The sequence below is a fragment of the Loxodonta africana genome, chromosome 26 (genome assembly GCF_030014295.1).
Source record: "Loxodonta africana isolate mLoxAfr1 chromosome 26, mLoxAfr1.hap2, whole genome shotgun sequence".
NCBI classification, from domain to species: domain Eukaryota; kingdom Metazoa; phylum Chordata; class Mammalia; order Proboscidea; family Elephantidae; genus Loxodonta; species Loxodonta africana.
In genome coordinates, this window is record NC_087367.1 from 34672519 (window position 1) to 34688540 (window position 16022).

The 16022-nt window shown below is 34.5% G+C and overlaps 1 protein-coding gene across 15 annotated transcripts in view; it reads right to left on the bottom strand.

The window, feature by feature from the left end:
* Nucleotides 1-16022, bottom strand: part of BIRC6 (baculoviral IAP repeat containing 6) — a 582018-nt gene that overhangs the window by 188664 nt on the left and 377332 nt on the right. For 14 of the 15 annotated variants that reach the window (XR_002787222.2, XM_064277234.1, XM_023555261.2 and 11 more), the window contains 8 exons: nucleotides 14839-15401; nucleotides 13698-13873; nucleotides 12584-12680; nucleotides 12239-12433; nucleotides 11295-11495; nucleotides 5735-6014; nucleotides 2791-3047; nucleotides 2441-2549 (listed from right to left, as the gene is read on the bottom strand). Coding sequence is in view for 14 of the 15 variants with exons in the window: in XM_064277234.1 (XP_064133304.1) it covers nucleotides 2441-2549; nucleotides 2791-3047; nucleotides 5735-6014; nucleotides 11295-11495; nucleotides 12239-12433; nucleotides 12584-12680; nucleotides 13698-13873; nucleotides 14839-15401 (1878 nt within the window). In the remaining variant the exon portion in view is untranslated. The remainder of the gene's footprint in view (nucleotides 1-2440; nucleotides 2550-2790; nucleotides 3048-5734; nucleotides 6015-11294; nucleotides 11496-12238; nucleotides 12434-12583; nucleotides 12681-13697; nucleotides 13874-14838; nucleotides 15402-16022) is intronic. The other variant, XM_010595853.3, reaches the window with a different exon arrangement.

The following is a 16022-nucleotide window of genomic DNA, read 5'->3' on the forward strand; positions in this document are numbered from 1 at the left end:
GTGTATACAAGGCAGAAAATGAGACAAGATTTGCTGTGAGGTTCTTAACACAATGTGCTTATATTTGTTGCCCCCTGCCCCGCCCCCCCACAATTTTCTAACTTAAGACCATGAGACTTTTCTTTGCTTCAGGAAATAAGAAATGGGGGTAAGAGGTTATATAATACTAGTTAATCCTTCTCTATACCCTGCAGGACTGAAAGAGAGCTCTTAAAATTTCAATTTCATATGATGTGAAATAAAGACAAGTCAGAGAAAAAGAAGGGAAAAGTGGCAATCAGGAGACAGTAACATTTTCTCAGTCCATGGCAACCAACAATATTGTCATTTATGTCAGTTCTGAATGATAAACATTCATGTGTTAAAAGGAATTATGCAAAGGAAATAATTTCGTTAAGTTTAATTTTCCTCTTATGATAAAAAGAAACATAAAAATACTTAAAAATTAAATTATCCTAAGATAATCCTAAGAGATTTCAAGCAACTTTTTATGGAAAAACATTTAACACTAATTTTTATATATTTTTTAGCTCTACTTACCATTATGATTCAAATTTGGCACAGGTTCCTATTTACTTTGTTAAAAAGTATTCTAATCTCTTTTTAAGTGTAATATAGTTATCATACAGTTTATATAAAGAGACTGATAGAAGTCGGCCTATTTAATATTTTAAAGTTATTATATTGAAAATAAACATGCAGTTAAATATGTCATTTATAAACATTTTTAATCAAGTGAAGATGGAAGCAATTAGCCAAAAACAAGTGAAAGCTATTACACTATTATGTAGTAATTTCCCCTCAGAACACCTTTCACTGCCTGGCCTAACATTTCATGCCCCAAATTGGATCTATGTAAATCTTTTTTTTGCAGTTAACACTGCTGTCTCCCCAACCTTGAACGTACAAAGCAGGACTTGATTAAATTTTGCATCTCTAGTATCAAACATGGTGCCAGGCATACAGAAGATATTCAGTAAACATCTATAAAATGAATAAGTATTCACCAAAAATATTATCGGTGTTACTATTTTTAAATTATTATTAATTTATAAAACAAGAAATTAATAAAATGCCAAATGATTTCATTGTGAATATAAATTAAAATATTAAACGATAACATGGCAAAGGAAATATACTCTAGCATAGAAAGAATGAGTCACACACTCTATATAAATAGGTTCTTCTAATATGGATGGTGTTATGCATTGAATTGTGTCCCCACAAAATGTGTGATAATTTGGCTGGTCCATGACTCCCAGTGTTGTGTGAGTGTCCACCACTTTGTCATCTGATGTGATTTTCCTACGTTATAAATACTGGCTCTGAGATATTAATGAATTGGGATTAGTGGCAGTTATGTTAATGATGCAGGACTCAATCTACAAGATTACGTTGTGTCTTAAGTCACTCTCTTTTGAGATATAAAAGACCGAAGTGAGCAGAGAGATATGGAGACCTCATGACACTAAGAAACAAGAGCCAGGAGAACAGTGCGTCACTTGGACCCGGGGTCCCTGTGCTGAGAAGCTCTTCACAGGGAAGACTGATGACAAGGACTTTCCCCCAGAGTTGACAGAAAAAGAAACCCCGCCCCTGGATTTGACACCCTGGTTTCGGACTTCTAGCCTCCTAGACTGTAAAAGAATAAATTTCTCTTTGTTAAAGCCACCCACTTTGCTAAAGCCATCTGTTATAGCAGCACTAGATAACTAAGACAGATGGCATACATAAAACTGGAGAATGCTAAAGAGTTCCTCAAAAATTTATCAATAAAAACATGTTTCAAAAATACTTGGGAGTTCTTATTAATATGGAGATAGAAGACATTAAGGCAGAACAATGTTAGTACAGCTCATCTCAAAACATCTACACTCAAAAATCACTAGATAGTTAAAGTTTTCAGATATTATTTCATTAATAAGATATTGTGTCTTTTGTAGTAGGAAAAGAAAGAGAGCAGGTAGAAAATCTAATAAAACACTGCCAACAAATATAACAATCAATAGTAACAAATAAACAATAAACACCAACTCTATCAAAACAGTCCAACTACTTACAGTGCACCCAATATTCCTGTATTTATTCACATTAAGTAAGTACTGCCTAAGATACATAGTATGATTACAACACCATCAACATATAAGGATCCTATTACAACACAGTTGACAAAAATACGTATGTTTTATCCCATACCATTCCTCAAAAGCAGTACTAAGAATTCCACTTCAAATTACCTTAAAGTATGTCCAAATAGATGCAAATCTATGTTTAATATACAGAAAAATCCTTGAAAGTGGCAACATGTGAAGTATATAAAAATATATACAATATATAAAGCTATGTCTTAATTTTTATGGAATTATCTAAGAAGAGTTTACAAATAACATGCAATACACACATAATGTGGTTTTAAATGAAAAATGGAATCATCATATACCTGTCTTTTGTTCCAGGATCCTGAGTTGTTCCAAGCTGGTAAAGAATATCTATTGTAGAGTCAGAAGAAAGTCCATTCAGTCTTCCAAAAAGTAAAGGGCTATTCAAATCTTGTAACGAACAATTAAAGAAAAAAAAAGGATGCTAGATCAGCAAACTGGGGGTGTAAAGATTGCTCAGTTTAATTTTTAAAGCATTCAGAAAAAAATAACTCCCTAATAATTCCCTAAACTCCAAAAACAACAAAGTCTTAAAGGAAATCAATTTCAGAAACAGAATTAAATCACAGAGACCACACAGTCCAATTACCGTTCATTTCTGGATTTGTAAAATTAATATATCAAATATCACCTGTAGGATCACTGCCTGATGCTGTACAGTTTCTCAGGAGAATGTCTATAAGCTTCAGGCCAATTCTAGTGGACTGCAGTCCTATCTTCACAAGCACAACCTCAATGTTGGGTGAATGCATTCCACAGTACGGTGACATCAATAAGGCGGCACAAGTCTGTAGTAGGTTGGCAGTAGGTGCAGCTGCACTTGCCATCATTCCCTCCAGATCACTTATGTGAGTAAGACAGTGATGTAATAACCGTAACCATCCAATACTGAAATATACAACACAAAATAGTTTATAAGGTAAATATAAGTAGCTCAAATTATTTCCACGGTAAGACAGAACTTCTTAAAGATCAACATGTCACACTTCTTAAATAACACTAATCTAAAAAAAAAAAAAAAATTATGTTTTAGCGTTATGTAAAAATCAATAAAGAATTAGGCAGTTTCCCCTATTATATCACAAATATAATTACTTGAGTGCTCATAAAACCAAAAAACCAAACCCGCCGCTGTCGAGTCAACTCATAGTGGCCCTATAGGAGAGAGTAGAATTGTCCCATAGAGTTTCCAAGGAGCACCTAGTGGATTCGAATTGCCAACCTTTTGGTAAGCAGCCATAGCTCTTAACTACTACTCCACCAGGGTTTCCTAAGTGCTCACAGCATTTAGGAATTACGTGCTTGCTTTTTTTTTTCTTTTTTTTAAATAACGAAGAAATCTGTTTTTCTATATTCATACTGATACATGAATACAGACTGCATAGGATTAAGACTTGCAAAACTGTACAGTCTTGGCAGCTTGTACAGAATTAAAAAAGAAATCCCCAATTTTTTTCATCAGGTAAAATTTCAATAAAAACAATCTATAAAATTTCCAACAATCAAAATTTATCAAAATAACATTGATTAAAGGATACACTTAGGAGCCATAATACATGGCTTAAATAGGATACAAACTGTAACTAATAATGCACAAGTACCAGAAGAGAAACTAGATAACTGGGAGCTCCTAAAAAATCAAACACTTAAGCTCATCAAAGACTTCACCAAAAGAGTAAAAAGAGAACCTACAGGCTGGGAAAAAATTTTGGCTATGACATATCTGTTAAGGGTCTAGTCTCTAAAATCTACAAGATATTGCAGCACCTCAACAACAAAAAGACAAATAATTAAAAAATGGGCAAAGGATATAAGCAGACACTTCTCCAAAGAAGACATTCAAACGGCTAACAGACACAGGAAGAAATGCTCGCAATCACTAGTGAAACCATTAGAGAAAATGGAAATCAAAACTACAGCGAGATACCATCTTACCCCAACAATACTGGAACTAATCCAAAAAACACAAAATGACAAATTTGAAGAGATGGGGACACTGGAACTCTTATGCACTGCCGGTGGCAATGTTAAATGGTACAACCACTTTGGAAAATGATACGGAGCTTCCTTAAAAAGCTGGAAATAGAAATACCATTCGATCCAGCAATCTCACTCCTAGGAATATAGCCTAGAGAAATAAGAGCCAAATAGACATACGTGTGCCCATGTTCACTGCAGCATTGTTTACAATGCAAAAGATGGAAACAACCCACGTGCCCATCAACAGATGTATGGATAAACAAATTATGGTACCTAATAAACACAATGGACTAATACACAATGGTAAAGAACAATGATAAATTTGTGAAACATCTCACAACATGGATGAATCTGGAGGGCATTATGTTGAGTGAAAGAAGTCAGTTACAAAAGGACAAATACTGTATAAGACTACTATTATAAGAACTCAAGAAAAGGTTTACACACAGAAAAAAGCATTCTTTGATGATTATGAGGGTGGGGAGGGGGAGGGGGACGGAATTCACTAACTAGATAGTAGACAAGTGTCACCTTTGTTGAAGGGAAGGACAACACACAATATAGGGGAAGTCAGCACAACTGGACCAAAGCAAAAGCAGAGAAGTTTCCTAGACACATCCAAACACTTTGAGGGACTAAGTAGCTGTGGCTTGGGCCTGAGGACCACAGGCTAGGGGGACATCTAGGTCAAATGGCATAACATAGCTCATAAAGAAAATGTTCTACATCCTACTTTGGTGGATAGAGTCTGAGGTCTTAAAAGCTTGCAAGTAGCTATCTAGGATACATCAATTGGTCCCATGCCACCCGGAGCAAAGAAGAATGAAGAAACCCAAAGACACAAGGAAAATATTAGCCCAAAGGGCTAAAGGACCACACAAACCACAGACCCCACTAGCCTCAGCCTAATAGAACTAGATGCTGCCCGACTACCACCAACAACCACCCTGACATGGATTACAGCAGAGAGTTCCGGACAGAGCAGGAGAAAAATGTAGAACAGAGTTCAAAATCACATAAAAAGACCAGACTTACTGGTCTGACAGAAACTGGAGGAACCTGTTTAACTATGGCCCCACGCGATGAATTGTGTGGCAAGTGCACAAAATAATATGTGTTTAAATTTTTAAATGAGAAATTTAACTTGAGTTGTAAACTAAAGCACAATTAAAAAAAAAAAAAAGGATTATTTAGGTCCTTGTTCCTTTGGTCAGTTTGTATCATTCAGATTAATTCTTCTGCTGACTGCCACTTAGGAAGTACCATGTAAGACAAAAAAAAAAAAAAAAAAATTTTTTTTTTTTTTTAGGTCCCTGTTAATACGGTGAGTTTGTACGATTCAAATGTACTCCTGGTGACAGGCATTTGGGAATTCCCATATCAGAAGATAATTCAAAAAACAGAAAACTACACCCACATATATTCTCACACACAGCAAGGATCATTTTAAGGATTAAATACACATAAATCTCAATTACAATCAGCGTCAGGGTTCTGCTTCTAGAAAATTATCATCTCTATTATACCTAATAAAAGATGGTATTAAAAGGCACAGAAAGCTTTTTTTTTTTTAAACAATGATAAACAAAACATACCTTGTCTTAGATACCTGATCTTCAGATGGAAGAAAGGGATTATTAACTGTTGCTGAAGAAGTGGTACCAAAAGCTGTGAGGCCCAGTAATTTGATCTGTGAAAGGCCTAGAGTGCTGGCATCTCGTGGACGATGCAGTCTAAGGCAGACAGCAGAGGCTACTTCAGCTTTTACAAGCTGAATTTTTATGTAGGTGAGACCACTTGTGACAACAGGAGTGGACAAAGGCAGCATATTTACCCCATCTGCACTTACTTCAACAGATACTGAGGATGGGCAGGCTGTAGAAAGACCAAATCGAACAATTACTAAAGAAAAAGTGAACTAGACCTCCTAGTGGAAATCCCATCTAAAAAAGAAGCCTTCAGTTATATTCACTACGAACTTGTAAAAAGAAAATTTATATACCAAATCATATTTTGCCAGTGACTTTCATCATAATTAATTTTGGGGGCTATTTTCCAACATAAAATATTTTACCAACATTATAATAAAAATTGTCCTTAAAAATTCTAACATTCACCAAAAAAAATAACTGAAGATAAACATTTACTTGATTTTCTTTAAGAACAAAGCAGCCAATTAGGCAATACATCTATAATTTCTACATGGCTCAGAATTATCACCAACAGTATGGGATTAATATGCTATGATTTCCTTTTCTAAATAATTTGGAAAAGAAGATAGTAATAAAAAATATAGGTCCCTTCTCACCAGCTCCTGGTTCTCCTACTACCGTATTGAAATATTTTTAAACACAGCCGTGTTTAAAAATTGCTTCTGCCTCCTATCTTTTACGTCGCTTTCAAAATTTAACCAAATATTCACAGGATTTTTTAAAAGTCAGTTCTTACTAAAATTCAAAGAAGCCATGAAACAGCATAACCCAACCATGAAACAGCATAACCCAGAAGCCTACATAATAAATTTATCTACAAACTACGAACTAAAACAATCTCAAATTTGGTTTTAATTTTAATGGTAAAATTGGGAAGAAACTTTTACTGTATGAAAATAACATGCCAATTACTGAGAACTTGACACGTCATATCAATTTTTAATTTAATCTTCATAACCCTTTGAGGAAAGTATTGTCCACGTTTTCATGAGGAGACAGAATCAGAGATTAAGTAACCTAAACTCGTATAATGAATGAATGGCATATATTATATTCAAATCTTTGTTTGATTCCAAACTCTATTTTATTTCCACTAGAGCTCAATGTATCTTCAATTTCTAAACTACTTCAATAATAAAAACCAAACTGCTCTATTATATATAGGTTGCCCTTGACTTACAATGTATTTGAGTTACGATGAGGTACATTTATAACCATTCATTTTTTTTTTTTTGGTAAATCTTATTCTTAGCAATAATTACTACATACAATGTTGCAACATGTAATTTGCTAATGTTATTATGAGATGTACGTTCACATGTTCAATATTATGATTTACTGTTCAAAACACTGCCGTATAGATTTAGTTTTATATACTAAATCAGGGGCTTCAGTTCCCTGAAAACATGGACCTAAACTCTGACCACTTTGCTAAAGTTGACAGGCAGATTCAGGGAGCAGTGAGATGTTGCTGCAAAATATATGAAGAAAAAAAGAAAAGGACCATATAGATAACTTTCACAATTTTCTCACTAGAAACGCCATTCTCATTCCCAGGGATAATCCTGATGATACAGACCTTCTACAAGTGGAGTTATTACCACAGCTGACAAAATGCCAGTGTCGCCCAACTCTTCTTCATCAGTGGAGTAAATTTTTATAATTTGTGCGTATTTCTATGTACATATAAATATCTTTTAGTTTATATATAATGTTTCCAAACCCCAAAGGCAAATAAAGACTGGATTTATAAAGATACTGATAGCAAAAGGCAACAATAATGAAAAAAAAAAAGATTTAACTGACATCGGAATCGACTTAGGACAGAGTCCTTGGAATGGAATTCTGTCCTAAGTCAGCGGCTAACTGTGTACTTCTACTAGGGAACATTTAAACATCATCTTGGTGCTAGGTGCCATTGAGCCGGTTCTGATTCATAGTGAACCTATGCACAACAGACTGAAACAATGCCTAGTCCTGTGCCATTCTCACAATTGTTATGCTTGAGCCCATTGTTGCAGCCACTGTGTCAATCCATCTTCACAAGGGTTGTCCTGTTTTTGCTGACTGTCCACACGACCAAGCACGATGTCCTTCTCCAGGGACTGGTCCCTCATGTCCAAAGTAACTTAGATGAAGTCTCGCTGTCCTTGCTTCTAATGAGCATTCTGGCTGTACTTCTTTCAGAAAGATCTGTTCATTCCTCTGGCTGTCCATAGTATAATCAATAGTCTTCGCCAACACCATAATTCAAAGGTGCCAGTTCTTCTTCAGTCTTCTTTATTCATTGTCCAGCTTTCACATGCATATGAAGGGATTGAAAATACCATGGCTTAGGTCAGGTGCACCTTAGTCCTCAAAGTGACATCCTTGCTTTTGAACACTTTAAAGAGGTCTTTTGCAGCAGATTTGCCCAAAGCAATGAGTTGTTTGATTTCTTCACTGCTGCTTCCACAGGCATTGACTGTAGATCCAAGTACAATGAAATCCTTGACAACTTCAGTCTTTTCTCCGTTTATCCTGATGTTGCTCATTGGTCCAGGTGTGAGGATTTTTGTTTTCTTTATGTTGAGGTGTAATCCACACTGAAGGCTGTAGTCGTTGATCTTCATCAGTAAGTGCTTCAAGTCCTCTTCACTTTCAGCAAGCAAGGTTATGTCATCTGCATAACACAAGTTGTTAAGGATTCTTTCTCCAATCTTGATGCTCCATTCTTCTTCATGTAGTCCACCTTCTCAGATTCTTTGCTCAATATACAGACCGAAGACATACAGTGAAAGGATACAATCCTGGTGTACACCTTTCCTGACTTTAAACCACAGAGTATCTCCTTGTTCTGTTCGAACGATTGCCTCTTGATCTACGTACAGGTTCCTTATGAGCATAACGGAATTGCAATTCTTTCCAATGCTATCCACATAGTCAATAAAACACAGGTAAATATCTTTCTGGTATTCTTTGCTTTCAGCCAGGATCCATCTGACATCGGCAATGATATCCCTCGTTCCACATCCTCTTCTGAATCCAGCTTTAATTCCTGGCAGTCTTCTGTCAATGTACGGTTGTAACCACTTTTGAAAGATCTTCAGAAAAATTTTACTTGCGTGTGATATTAATGATACTGTTCGATAATTTCTGCATTCTGTTGGATCACCTTTCTTTGGAATAGGCATAAATATGGATCTCTTCCAGTTGGTTGGCCAGATAGCTGTCTTCTAAGTCTATTGGCATAGATGAATACACAATTCCAGCTCTGCATCAATTTGTTATATCTCAATTGGTATTCCATCAATTCCTGGAGCCTTGTTTTCTGCCAATGTCTTCAGTGCAGCTTGGACTTCTTCCTTCAGTACCATTGGTTCTTGATCATATACTACCTCCTGAAATGACTGAATGTCAATCAATTCTTTCTGGTACAGTGACTCTGTGTATTCCTCCCATCTGCTTTTGATGCTTCCTGCACCACTGAATATTTTCCCCATAGAATTCTTCAATATGGCAACTTGAGACTTCAATTTTTTCTTCAGTTCTTTTAGTATGAGAAATGCCAAGCACTTTCTTTCCTTCTGGTTTTCTAACCCCTGGTCTTTGCACGGAAACCCTGGTGGCATAGTGGTTAAGTACTACAGCTGCTAACCAAAGGGTCGGCAGTTCGAATCTGCCAGGTGCTCCTTGGAAACTCCATGGGGCAGTTCTACTCTGTCCTATAGGGTCGCTGTGAGTCGGAATTGACTCGACGGCACTGGGTTTTTGGTTTGGTCCTTGCACGTGTCATTATTACCCTGTTGTAAGTCAGAAACCAACTGTACACTTCTACTAGGGAACATCTAAAGATATATATTTTTTATAATTAATAGAGTAGTTGTTTCCTTTTGTAATACTCTTCCAGTCCCCATGTGCAAATTCTAGCCAACATTTCAAAACCCACTATTTACATGAACCATTCCTCCTCCTTGCAAATAAAAATCTCTTCCTCATTTTAGATTCCACAGCATTTCTCCCCTAAGTCTTATTCAATCAAAAAGTCAAACCCATTGCCATCAAGTCGATTCTGACTCATAGCAATCCTACAGGACAGAGTTGAACTGCCCCATAGGGTTTCCAAGGAGCAGCTGGTGGATTCAAACCGCTGACCTTTTGTTCGCAGCAGAGCTCTTACCCACTGTGCAACCGGGGCTTATATTTTGTCTTGTAATTTAGTTATTCATAGGCCTGCTAAAACACTGTGTATTTACCCCATTTTCCTTTTGTTTTCATATTCATTACATCCATCTTCTAATTATACAGTGGGATTTCATAATTATATTAAAACCAAAAACCAAACCCACTGCCATCGAGAGTTGATTCCAACTCATAGCAACCCTATAGAACAGAGTAGAACTGTCCTATTGGGTTTCCAAGGAGTGGCTGGTAGATTTGAATTGCCAACCTTTTGGTTAGCAGCCAAATGCTTAACTACTGTGTCACCAGGAAATGGGAAAAAAATAATCCTTATAAATTTATCCTTCCGGTGATCACAAAATTTCCCCTAGCTCTTCATTAAATAACTGAGTGACAGCTGATGGCAATAAAAATCAATAATGAACATACACAAATGTGGCAGTTTCAATAATTATGTAAAAATCATTATATTTATACTAAAAGAATTTGAGGACCATAAAAAATACAAAATAATATTTCATATTCTTAATGAGTATCTGAAAGAGCTTACTCTGTAGCTTATTTTCTAAAAATGCTTTGAATTACCTGTCTTACAAAATTACAATGAAATGTATTTGATGAACAAAGGAATCAAATGAATACTCATCGCACTTAAAATATTACAATAAAAAATTCTTCATATAGGCAGTTATTTTACGATGGGCAGAAAAAAAATAAATCATGCTAACTTTATGCCACAGGACTAGGCTGTGGACCTGGCTGGAAAAACTAAGACTGCTATCTACAGGTGTGTAAATGAACTCATTTCAGCTTAGTACTACATTTTAATAAATTCTGGGGGAAAAGGAAGTCAAAATAATATGTAACTGGAATACATCTGTTTGGATATCATCAGACATTCTGTTTGTTTCAGGGTAATTAGCCGTATCATTCTGGAAAAAAAAAAAAAAAATTTTTTTTTTTTTTTTTTCTCCAAATCATTTTACCTCATGGAAAATTACTTGGTGATAGCTGGGAAAAAGGCCTGGCAATCTACTTTTGAAAAACAGCCATTGAAAACCCTATAGAGCATAGTGCTACTCTGACACACATGGAGATATCATGAGTTGGAAATGACTCAACAGCAACGTGGTATATAGTGTTGAATATTACATTAAAAACTGTTTAAGCAATCTAGTAATTATACCTAAATATATTATTATTTGCTAAATATTTTTTTCATTTTCAAATGTCCTAAATTATAGTTTATTTTCATGATGTTTATTTACAAAATATTACTCACTTGCAAGAGATGCAAGGTGAGGTTGGATATGTATCTCTTTCAGAAGCACTGCTGCAGGAAGGTGAATGGTAAGGTCACACCAAGCCTCCTCTGGTAGAAAGATATAAGACCAAGCAGCAGAGCGAGCTCTTCTGTGAGGCGGAGTGGCCTGCAAAAGCACTTCAGCTGGTTGGGCAGTAGGACTGCTAGAAGTGATAGTACCTACAGAAGATATTTTAAATAAAAATTTAAAATAAACTCAAAGTATTGAAGACTATTCAAATCATAATAATTAAAGTAGAAAAATTAACTAAAAACATTTGATGCTGTTAATATCTTTATTACTCTTAGCATAATTGCCACAGTATTCATAAACATGAGGACATCTGGTCATCCGGAAGGTGCCAAGTTCATCACTAATTACTGCCTAATTTTCTTTACATTACACATGAAAAATAAAAACAAATCTAGTAAAATAATTCTCAAATGATTTCAGTAAAATACAATGTCCAATACACAAGACACTTTGAAAATAATCATCTTTATTCTATGATGTTAATATTCATGAATTAGAAATATTAAAAGGAAAATATGGAAGGAAATTATGTGAACTGGAAAAAGGACAAAATACCTAAATTTAAAACTCTTTTTTTTTAGACAATATCACTTAAAAAGCAGTAAGTTCTTTAACGCTGATTAAGGAGAAATGGACATAAAACTCGTATTTAATTTCATATATCGGGCTTCAATTTAAACACAGAAATAAAAAAAAAAAACTTTATTACTAAAGAACTATTAAAAACTTCCTTAGCATCAGCAGAATGTTTCAACATCTACTACCTTTAAAATCAAATGTTTAAAATCAACTAAAATGGTGATATTAAAATATCATCAATTTAACAACTAACTTGGCTTCACACCAGCTATATAAATTCAAAAGTTCATAACAATAAGATTTTTCTTACCCAGGGGTGCAAAATTGTGTATCCCTTCTGCATTGTCAGGCTCAGAAGCTAGTATTCTTGTTTTCAAAGTACTGTCAACAGCTTTATTCGGACCCGAGTCAAGAAATTTCATAATAGTTGACACCATGCTTCTTGCAGTGTTTACAATAGCCCTTGTACTAGTAACCATATTGTTGCAAATGAGCTGGACACCACCTAAATTTACAAAGAATGCTAAATGAAAATTATCTTAAGATAAACAGTTTGTAATTAAGAGTCAACTTTCACAGAAGACTACATAAATGAGAATGTAATGTACTATCAGAAGATTACACTTAAATGGCAGTTTTTAGAATTTTATCTTACCCATATCGTGGAATGCTTTTAAGGCGTCACTAGTATCCAGTACTCTCAAAATGAACCATAATAATGGTTCAGATAACTGGCAAGTAGCAAGAGAGCCCTAAAAAAATACACACGTATATCACGATTTTTAAAATAGTGATTATTAGCTTCCCATGAATTAGGACAACTAAACTTCTTACTGCATTTAATATTTTTTATAGTTAATTTTCATATCAGCCTGAAACTATACCAATAAATAGAAAATATCTACTGTAATATGTAAGAAATCTTATTTACACTGGGAAAGAAGTGAACTGCCCGCTCTCTAAAATCATGGCTTTTTTTTATGTTATCTGTCTTCATCTACTACTATCATGTTATACATTAATGTACATTTACTTTGTTTCCCGCTGGATGCTAGTCGTACTAAAAAACAAACAAAAAAAAGATCCCCCTCAAATATCTTTTTATCTTGCAAAGTAGATAAATATATATATATATATGCAATAAAGATTTAAGAAAATGACAATTATATAAGGTCACTGTGAGTCGGAATCAACTTTAGAGCAAGGGGTTTGGTTATCTGTATATACAAGTCTCTTTAAGATACCACACTTTAAAATCTGCATTTAAAAAAATGTCAAATGAACTAGAAGTTAAAATGGTTAAACTGGTTCCTAAACTTCATTTTAAAAGAGGAAATACAAAAACAATGTTATTCTAACCTTTTTTACTTTTTAAATAAACCTAATCTGTTTTCACCGAAAGTGAACTAGGGATGTGACACAAGCTTTAAAAAAAATGCTCATATTAAATTCTCTTATGTAACATCTATGAAAAATATTTTTGCATTAAACTATGCTTTTTAGGCAAAAAGAAAAAGCTACTTCTTGGGACTACAGAAGGAAATCTAAAGTTTAAGAACGTGCTGAATGTTTTCTTCTTATATCACTGTGGTCATTTCAAGCATGCTTCATTCTTTAACTTCTATTAATAACCCACACTTACTGATGCTTTTCATTTTCCAGTATATATTATGAATACTCTCATCTGTCCCTATCCCTAGCATATAACTCTCTACTTCGGCTTCTAGAAACTACTTAAACTACAGCAGCTGCTGCTGGATTAGACTTACCTGTCTGCCCATATACCCACAGGCCATGTAGGTTAAGATTGGCTGCAGCATTGTGTGGACTGTAGAGGCCTTTTTACTGAGGGTTGTCAATATGGTGAATAAGCCATCCCCAACTGATATGGCATCCAAACCGCCATGAAAGTTTTCATGCTTGGTAAGATGCAGTCCACTTGCCCCTAATTTACACAGAAGATTACACATTTAGGAAAAAAATTCCTAAAAATCAACAGTAATTAAAATACAGAGGCTTAAAAGTCACTTTTTCCTGAAACCACTGAAGCATGGGTACATAATATCTAAATGTACATATACTTAGATATTATAATAAATATTCAACAGAGCGTTATTTTTTGTATATCTTGTAATTGGAAATACTCTATTGTTGGTAACAATGAAGTTGCTGTTATAACTGAGAAACATCACTCAGCTCACTTGCTATGTATTAGAAAGAAAAAAGGAAATGAAGACACATACAAGCGACAGTTATGTAACTATACTTTAAAACATCTAATCAGAAAGAAGGTATCGTTGTTTCTATGTAGACAAAATACTAACATGCAAAAACATATCAGAAATGGATCTTGTCACAATTAACAGAAGTTCAATTATTTTTAAAAACTAACACAACATATTAGCTTTCAAAGAGAAAAACTAAACAGCAATATATAAACTTTACATTGATACATGTCTCAGAGACTGTTATACTGTAAAATTTTATAATTCATTTTTTAAATGTGAATAAATTATCTTATTTGTTCTCCAATACAAAATCTGATGACAATTCTTTGCCTTTGAAACATTAGAGATGGTTGGATATATAATACAGTACTTATGAAACTGATTTTTTTCCTTATTTTATAATTAAAAAAAAATTCACACTTAAGTGTTTCAATATTTTGATTTAATTTATTAATTGAAGCCACTCTATAAAAGTCCTCACTAAGACTTGATGGCAACAGGTTTGGTTTTTTTGTTTTTTGTTTAATAAAATGCAGTCATGATATGAAAAAAAAAATGAAGCCTGCAGTAAAGTAGCATTACACTTTATTTAAAATAAAATAAAAAAAAGAATCCATACATTGCTAAAGAAAATAGATACAATACTAGGAATAAGTATAAGATTAATATTTTCTATACATACCAATTATCATTGCCATGGCACTGCTATTACACAGACCCAGAGCAGACAAAATCTGGCTCATAATCTGTTGATTGGCTAACACTAAGTCAGCAACATAGGCAGGTGATCCTTGAATACTGGTACTGCTTCCATTACCATCTTTGCCTCCTGAGACTTTTTCTTCATCTGAAACACTGTCTGTCGTATTGCTGGTCATAGACACTCTTGCACTATATTCCCTATTGCCTGAAAGAGGCAGCTGTACTAAAATGTTAACCAGTTTTAACAAATCAAACATGAGTTGATCTCTTGTCATTTCACCACAAACTGCTTTTGCATCACCCGGACGAATGAGGTTGGCGAAGAGGCCCCCAAAGCATGCTCGAGCACCCACAGAGCTATCTGATCCACTTCGAGACATTACTTTGTCTGAGCAAGTGATATAGTGGTGCACTAAAAAGGTGACAGACTCTATCACAGCAGAAATAGTACTAACTGAAACAACTTCAAAATTCTGCTCCAGAGTGAATTCTAAGAGCTTTACTTGGGCATCGAGAGGTCCTTGGCCTGTCTGGAAGGCACCCCTGCAGAACAAAAGAAAGGATTAAAACTTAATCTGATTTAAACAGTTTTGAAAGCAGTAACCACCACAAAACAAGAAAACTAAAAATATAATGAACTTGGAATTCAATATTTTGTATTGTAGTTAACAATTTCCATTTCTTTCTGAGTCTTCTTGTTTTGCCTCTATTTTATACAAAATAAAAAATGACTTCTTTCCAAATAAAAAACTGAAGACAAGTAAATCAAAAGAATAAATCTGAAGGAAGGATGAATTACAAACTATTTCATTATCACAAGGCGCCTCCTATAATGGGATGATTTCTGGTTTCTCACATTTTCAAATGTTGTTATTTTAAACATTCCCTACTGACACTGATTCACAATAATTAAGATTCAATTAAATAATTCTGATGTATTAAAATTAAATGCTCTCAAATTCTACTTACGCCTAAAATGCAGAAAGCTGGAAAGCACACTGCATCTAATTAACAACAAGGGAAAGATCAAGTTAACTACAAAATCATGACTTTTATTTAACTCATCAGAGAGCTGAGGTTACAGGAAACCAAATATTCTGAAAACCAAGACAACACAGACATCTCCAGGAAGATGGGATAAGAGCATTAGCTCTCCTGTGGCAG